General features: G+C 44.1%; 1 protein-coding gene and 1 pseudogene across 1 annotated transcript in view; both read right to left on the reverse strand.

Annotated features, from left to right (window-relative positions):
- The window catches only part of MAP1A (microtubule-associated protein 1A), a 19,412-nt gene extending 18,549 nt beyond the window's left edge, over positions 1-863 (reverse strand). Inside the window, exon 1 of the mRNA XM_006831717.1 lies at positions 668-863. Coding sequence (XP_006831780.1) covers positions 668-863 — 196 coding nt within the window. The remainder of the gene's footprint in view (positions 1-667) is intronic.
- Positions 864-1,006: 143 nt separating this feature from the next.
- LOC102829743 overlaps positions 1,007-8,423 on the reverse strand; it is a 12,047-nt pseudogene continuing 4,630 nt past the window's right edge.

Raw genomic sequence — 8,423 nt, forward strand, 5'->3', positions numbered from 1 at the left:
GGAGGGGGAGAGGAAGGTATGGGGGGGGCGCTACCTTCCGGGTCCTTTCACTAAGTTGGATTCTGGATTCTAGACTCGCCTATGCCCCCCTCCTTGCCTCCATGCCTCCTGGGCTTGCTTCCACCCGCAGGTGGCCCTGCAGCACTGCGCCACCGATGAAACAACTGGGGAGGGAGGTGAGGACTCAGAAGCCAGTGTCCACGAAGGTCACACTCTCAGGTTGGCAGCCCGCTCTTGGAGACTCATCCTAGGCATTCAGAAAGCACTTTGGGCCTGTTCAGGGACCCCAAAGAAGACATAAGGTAGGAACCACGGATTCGCAGGGAATGCAGGGAATGGTGAGGACTTCCCGACATCTGGCCCTGGGACTCTGAAAGAGAGAGGCGTGGTGGGAGGGGCCCCAGGGGCTGCACAGTGTCCCACACTCTGGGAGATTGCGGAACGCAAAGGGATGTGCGGGAAAGAAGGATGTGTGAGTACTTAGGAAGTATACGGACGCAAGGCACGTTAGATGAAGGTGACAGGAGCTGATGATTGAGATCAACCGGGCAATTGGATCTCAGGAAGTGCACACTAGGGATGGAGGATGCAGACATACGCACTACGAGGTGAATGCAAGTGGCTAAGCACGGGAAAGGAAGGATGCATAGCCAGGACAGCGGCTCACCTTGCTCAAGGTGGGTTCGCACGGCCCTCAGCTGACTCTCAGTACCGATATCACCGATCACGATGAGCAAAGAGTATTTCCGCTGGTCCCAGCGTGCCGTCGCCACCTCGGCTCCAACCTTGCACAGCAGCTCCGCGGGGTTCTGAGCCAGCGGAGCGTCGGGGCTCAGCAGCCCAAGCCCGGGAGTTGTCTCCATGACAACGCCGTGAGGCAGCCCAGGCCTAGCCTCGGTCTCCATGGAAACTCCGAGTGAGTGCTATGCCAGCTACATCCGCAGCAGGGAGAGTGCGCGCGGTTCTTAAAGGCCAGCGGCCGAAGTCGCTCATTGGCTGCTGCCTGTCAGGGGGTGGAGCACAGGCGCCGCAGGGGCGGGACTAGGGGGCCGGGACGCTTTGGTTCTGCGGTCTCTCCCGGCTCGCGGATACGGTGATGGTCACTGTCCCCTTCAGCCTCCGCTCCTTGTCCTGAGGGAGCTCCCACTCCGACTTGGGTAGGGGTGGACACTCTGAGGGGCCGAGTGGAAGGGCGAGGCGATTGCTTCGGCTCCGTAAGAAGCACCTAGTTCGATGTTTTCCCAATAAGTCTCGCCTGAACTGAGGGGAGCCATCTTGTCCATCTCTGTTTCCCAAGTTTGTATCGTTGTCATCTCCATCTCTTTTTCTACCTCTTTTACTTTTAATTAAAAAAAAATTTTTTTTTTTTTCTCACTGCTTGCCAAGGTCCTGGACTAAATCCTCCCTGTCGTCCTTGCCCTAGGTCTTCGGAGTGCTCAGCATAGCTGCGCAGTATTGGAGGGGACAGAGTGACCTTCCAGCCCTATAAGCCTTCCCTAGTGAGTTGTTTTTCTGAAGGAAGTGGTTGGCTAGTCTCCATCTCTGCCGAGTGCAAGATTCTATTGCAATGAGCTCAGACTGCAGCAAGGAGGAATTTGACTAAAACCCAGGAAATACCTTCCAAACTCAAGAGTGATGTGACTCAGTGGGTAACGTGGAGAGACTGGTTTTACTTCCCTTGGGAAATTCTCAAAACAGGAGGGGCAATGTTTGAAGCAGAGAAAAGGGTGGCCATTCTAAAACCAAAGGACCAGGGGATAGGAAAGAGGAGTGAGGAGCTCTGAAACATCCTTGTAATAATGGTGCTGTTCCTCAGTGTCCTCACACACACACACACCCACCCTGCACTACAACAGCTTATCTTACCCAGGATGTTGAATCATTCTGTATATGTATGTGTCAGACAGAGGGCCTGTCTTTCATCCTAGGGCTCCAGCAATTTTTCTCTCCCCATTTGCTTTATACTAGAGATGATACTGGGTAGAAAGGAGCATAGTACCTGATTCAGCAAAACTGCCTTTGAACCACATTCTCATCTATCTCCTCCCTGGAACCTCTGAGGAGGGTTGGGTAGTGTCTGTCTGTTAGGAATATCACAGCGTGTTTCTCTGTCATGGAGCGTATGTCACAGCAAAACAGCCAGTCCACTCTGCAACCAATTTGGACTTAGCCCTGAGAATCTGTTTTTTAGTACAACGAGGGAAATAAGAGCCCTAGCAGAACCTCAAATGGTAGAGGCGCTTCACCTTATATGACGACATTGAGACAATGTGCCACTACACCTCCACTTGCCACCATTGTGGATCTGAATCTGAAAAAGAGCATGGAGAGATGTATAGGCCTCCTCTTCTGCAATCAGAAAAGAGTACCACTTGGAAGCAGAGAGTCATAATAGGTTGTAGGGACAGGAAGGGGACAGTTTCCATAGCAACTCCAAGAATGAGGCTCATAACTGGCACAAGGCCTTTGTTTTAGGGTCAGTAGCAATTAACCACAGGCTCTATGCTTTCTTTCATCAAGTCTGACAAAGAGGTTAGAAAATAGATATGAATGGTTTCAGTGAGTCACAGCCATTGAGTTGATTCCAATCATAGTGACCCTACATGACGGAGTAGAACTGCCCTATAGGGTTTCCAAGGCTGTGAATCATGTTGGAAGCAGACAGCCATACTTTATCCTGCCGAGTAGACTGGTGGATTAGAACCTCTGACTTTCCAGTTGGCATGAGAGTGCTTTACCCACTGTGCCAACAGGGTACCTGATCAAGTGGCAGGAGCAGAAATTTAGGCCTATGATCTCAGACCCTGCTAGAATTTAGTCTTATTGATTACAGCTACAAATTCAGATATGATAGTACTAAAATTACATATGTGTGTTATATGAGTGAGTATTCAGCACTTAAATTTTTTTTTTTTTTATCAAAAGCAGACACTTACAGCATAGCTTGACTATGTTGTTGTTAAATGCCTTTTGAGTCAGTTCCGACTCACAGTAACCCTGTATAGTGTTATCAAGGAGTGGCTGGTGAATTTGAACTGCCAACTTTGTGGTTCAAACAACAGGTATCTAGCTGGCTGAACCATGCACTGATGACAGGGACAAGTTTAATGCGTTTTATGGTCAAGTTATTGGGCCCTTCTGGATGATTGTGGTTCAAACAACAGGTATCTAGCTGGCTGAACCATGCACTGATGACAGGGACAAGTTTAATGTGTATTATGGTCAAGTTATTGGGCCCTTCTGGATGATTTTGTACTTGGGTAAAATACCTTGTACATGGGCATTCTGGGACTTAGCTAAGGATAAAAGGGACCTACCAGTCAGTTGAGTAACTTAATGTTAATAAAATAATCTATGACATGACACCATCTAAAGACACCTTCATTTTCTGCAGCTGTCTCTTAGAAGAAGTGAGAAAGCCATAGAAAACTTCTTTAAATGAGATAGCATTGAAGAACACTAAAAGATGTTGGTTGGCTTAATCTTGAATGTTCTGAGGTAACCCTGGGATGTAGGACAAGAAAGTGTGACAGGTTATCTGGAGCTGCTGAGTCAGGTTGCAGACTATAGCAAGAGCACAATGATATTCATTGGTATTGTCATGGTGGATGCTTCTCTTTTATTTTAATCATGAGAGGTAAAATTTTTCCTCAGTGTCTTCAATTTTCTTGTTGGCCCCATGCACTTTCTTCCTGGAAAATTAATAACATTTAGTCACTATGCTCTGGTAGCATAGTGGTTACAAATTGGGCTGTGAACCACAAGGTCAGCAGTTGGAAACTACCAGCTGTTCTGCAGGAGAAAGATGAGGCTTTCTGCTCCCGTAAAGAAACCCTGTACAGGGTCGCTATGAGTCGGAACCGACTCCACAGCACATAACAACAACAACAGTCACTATGAGTAGGAACCAACTCAATGGCACTTAACAGCAACAACCATGGAATAAAGTTGAGAAATGGTTTCTCGGCTTTTTAACTTCACTTCCTTTTGCTGAGAGGCGCCTGGTAGGCCCATGAACAGAGCTTGGGAGACAGAGATCCTAGTCTAACATAGTAACTTGGCTTTTGAGCCATAACAAATCCTTTGACCTTTTTGTTTCTTTTTCTGGTTCTTCCTGGGTAAGATTGAGATATTGGTCTACCAGTAGCTCTGATTTGGCGTGTGCGTTTTCTACTCTGTTCACCCGGTATATCATCTGACCTCCTAAGGTTGTGTTAAAGAAGATTTGATCCTCTTCACATTGCCATTCACCATTCCTTTGTTCTTGTCTACCACCCTGATTATGTGGGTCACGGAACCTGTGGTCTCAGTCACAGTAATCATCCCAGTCACAGCACCTTTGGCATTGGCAACAACTTGGCTTGTTGGCTAATTCAGAATAGGCAGTTTCTCCTCAATCCTGTTTAGTCCTTTCTAGGCATAGGTATTAGCAACCATGATTTGTGACTGTAGCTTCTGGATGATGAACACAGCCCTTTGTCATGGTTGCAGAGGCATGGTCTTCACAGCCTTCTCTGCAGTCTCATGCACAGAGACTTCAAATAAGGTTGCTGATCCTCTTTACTCACTTAGCTGAAGAGACCAGGTCCTAAGTGGAGCGCAGCAAGAGTAGGTTGGCCACTCAGTCACCACATTCAGTTGTAAATCAATTGTAATTGTGCATCCCGTTTTCCTTCCTGAAGAGAGCAGGAGTGATTATGTGGTTTATTAGGTTTATTAGGGCAGTAACAGATTATGATTCAGGACCAGGAACTAATCAAGATACAGTTCTTCACTTAGGACAACGTTTTGACTGTGCTCCCAGGCCTCTTCTAGCTTCTTGGCTTGGCCTTTGCCCTACCTGGGCAAGTGTTACAAAGCTCTTTAATTCCACCAATAGAAGTCCAATGACACCTTGCTTTACCATGAAGCCTCCTGTCTAAACATGGTACATGAGTCAGAACATCCATGGTAACTGCCTTCTCCATGGGTCAGGAAGCCCACTGTGCTTGTCTCAAGTGGTCTGCTGCTTCTCACCATCTCATTCTGTTTCTGGTATTACAGCTTTCTATCTCCTAGATCCAGGAGATACTCAGTGCAGAGAACCCAGGTCCAAAGGATGCCCTCCTCTCCTGGGTCTTCTTCTTGGTGGTAGTGAATACTCCTACCACCGTTTTTACATGGGAAATTGTAATTTTCTCCATTTTTATGTACTCTAGAAACTTAGGTTCAAAGCCTTCCTTTTAACCAGATTACTTTCCTTGAAGTTCCTCTTATGGAAGTCAGTATTTATCACTGAAAGAAAAGATACTAAAGAAGGCAGAATTATAAGCTATCTCCTTAAAGTGTGAATTAGAGTGGGCACAAGACAGAAGACAGTATAAATCCCAACTGGTATGAAAGATAATTGTAGCCATGGCTAAGTTTGAACCAATTAAGGGAGTCTCGACTCTCAGACTTTCATCAGTTCCTGATATATAGTGGTAAGTTTACTCAAATAATACATGAAGCATATGCTTAGATTACTAGCGAAGTGAGAGGGGCATCTCTAACTGTTTTTTGGAAGTAGTGTATTTGGCTTTTAAAATCAGACTCGTTCCTCCTTTACCAAATGAATGTCATTAGTTTTTCTTGGAGTCGAAGCTAGTTTGGAATTCCAGTCTGCTCTGTTGGGTTATATGGGTCTTATCAACCCTGTAAGGGAGTTGCTTGCAGCTCAGATTCCCACTCTGTACTCAGTTCTGTCTATAAAGCATCCTTAACACAGAGAGAAGCATGTTGGGTTACAGGATTGCTGTATCAGAGGTTTATCCTTGGCTTTTGGGGGAAATAGTATGATCATAATATATACTAGCAGCCACAGGGTCACCACTTAGCATGAACAGCTGGTTTATTTGCAAAAACACTGAATAAAATAATCCCTAAGATTGTTGACATGGGGGAGAAGTCTGTATTTCTTGCTAAGACTAACACACATAGGATACCTATTACAAATATTACAAACACTTTCTTAATTTCTATTTGTTTACATTAAGTAAATGGTCAGAGTAAAAACACCAGGTTTACCCTTCTCATGCACAGCATTGAAAAGGACATTGACGTAATTTCTTCTGTTCCTTCCTCCTTTCCTACATATTTTCACTTTAAAAAGTGATTTCCAAAGTGAGAAAGAAACATTTATGAATAACATATTCCGCCTGTGAAATAGAAGGCAGTGTTTGGTTTTGACGTCTGAAAGCATCATTTTCTTTAGTCTGAGAAAAGCTACCTCTTATTGCAGGAGTCTCCAAGGAGACTGTGTTTATCATAACAAACTATGGATAACATTGTGAAGAATGAAGATTCCAGAACACTAAATGTGTTCACACGGAATCTATGCAAAGGCCAAGAGGCAATTGTTAGAGCAAAACAAGGGGATAATGAATGGTTTAAAATCAGGAAAGGTACCAGGGTTGTATTCCTTCACCATGCTTATCTAATCTGTGTGCTGAGCACATAGTCTGAGAAACTGGATTAGATGAAGAAAAATGTGGCATCAGGATTAGAGGAACACTCATTAATAACCTGCTGTATGCAGATGACCAATTTGCTTGCTAGAAGTGAAGAGGACTTGAAATACTTACTGACTGCAGCCTTCAGTATAGATTGCACCTTAATGTAAAGAAAACAAGAATCCTCACAATTGAACCAATAAATAACATCATGATAAATGGAGAAAAGACCGAAGTTGTCAAAGACTTCATTTTGCTTGGATCCACAATCAGTGCTCATGGAAGCAGCAGTCAAGAAATCAAATGACATTGTATTAGGAAAATTGCTGCAATAGACCTCTTTAAAGTGTTTACGAGCAAAGATGTTACTTTAAGGACTAAGGTTTGCCTGACTCAAATCATGGTGTTTTCAATTGCTTCATATGCATGTGAAAGTTGGGCAAAGAATAAGGATGACTATAGAAGAATTGATACACTCAAGTTGTGGTGCTGGTGAAGAATATTGAAAGCATCATGGACTGTCAGAAGAACAAACAAATCTGTCTTGAAAGAAGTACTGCCAGAATGCTACTTTTGTTTTTGTAGTCTTCAAAATGTTTGATAGTCTGTGTATTCCACAAGGGAGGATGGTGAGACTTTGCCTCTTGTACTTTGGACTTGTTAAGAGGGTCCATTCCCTGGAGAAGGACATCATACTTGGTAGAGGGTCAGCAAAAAAGTGGAAGACACCCAACAAGATGGATTGACACAGTGGTGGCAACAATGGGCTCAAACATAACAATTGTGAGGATGGTGCAGGACCGGGCAGTGTTTTGTTCTGTTGTGCATAGAGTTGCTATGAGTTGCAACAGACTTGATGGCACCTAACAACAACAACAACAACAACAACAACAACAACTAAGGATTTACTTCATGCTGGTGTGGAGATGGTGGTGATAAAGCAAATCCAAATCTAAGTGTACAACTTAGTTTTGAGACCATGCCTGTGTGTGAATTGAAATTTGCATCATTTTTTCAAAGTTTTCACGTATGGGACTATTTTCCCTCAAGGAATGCTTAAGTTGAAAACTATAGATTCTTTTACAATATCACAGTGACCTTTCTTCTTTCTTGACAATCCCTCATAATATATGATAACTTACCTCTCCAACATTATCTCCTGCAAATACCCTCCATGAAAACTCTTTAATTCAGTTACTCTGAACCATTTACTTTTCCCTCAGTTATTCTTGTTACTTTTTGTTCAAATTGTTTTTTTGTCTCTCTTTTAAATATATTTTTCCCTCAATTTTTATGTATTCACTTATATACTGATGTTGTTTCCAATGTACACCAAGGTTGTAAAATATATGTTGTTGTTACTGTTGTTAAGTGCCATCAAGTCGGTTCTGACTCATAGTGACCCTGTATAGGGTTTCTGAGGAGTGGCTGGTGGGTTTGAACTGCTGACCTTGCAGCTCAAACTGACCTTGCACATTATCCTGCAGCGCCATAGCCTAACTCAAATACAGCTGCTTTTGTGAAGGTTGGGCTTCCCCACTTACCCACTGTGTGAACTGGGTCAGGATGCTTATCCTTTCTATGCTTTAAAAGGGGAAAAGGGTGATTGTGGATGCTGGTAGTGATGAAGTAGAATGGCTCTTCCTAGACAGGTTGGATACTACTCACTGGAGATTCTGCCTTCCTCCAGGCCCTCTGGATCTAGGTTCCCTCTTTAAAGCTTGTAAGCCAGTCACTTCTTGCCTTTGTAGCCCCCCGCCCCCCATTTTGGGTAGCCAATGTCCAAATTGCCCATCCCTGTCTACTCTTTGTGTGGAGGGGGTGGGAATGAGTCTTACAGTAAGGATTTGTTTCCTCTCTGTGCCCATTTTTTAACTGGGTTATTTGTCTTTTTCTTGTAGAGGTGTTGTAGTTTCCTATATATTTTAGAAATGAGTCCCTTGTCTGATGTGT

Source organism: Chrysochloris asiatica, unplaced genomic scaffold (genome assembly GCF_000296735.1).
Source record: "Chrysochloris asiatica unplaced genomic scaffold, ChrAsi1.0 scaffold00004, whole genome shotgun sequence".
NCBI lineage: Eukaryota > Metazoa > Chordata > Mammalia > Afrosoricida > Chrysochloridae > Chrysochloris > Chrysochloris asiatica.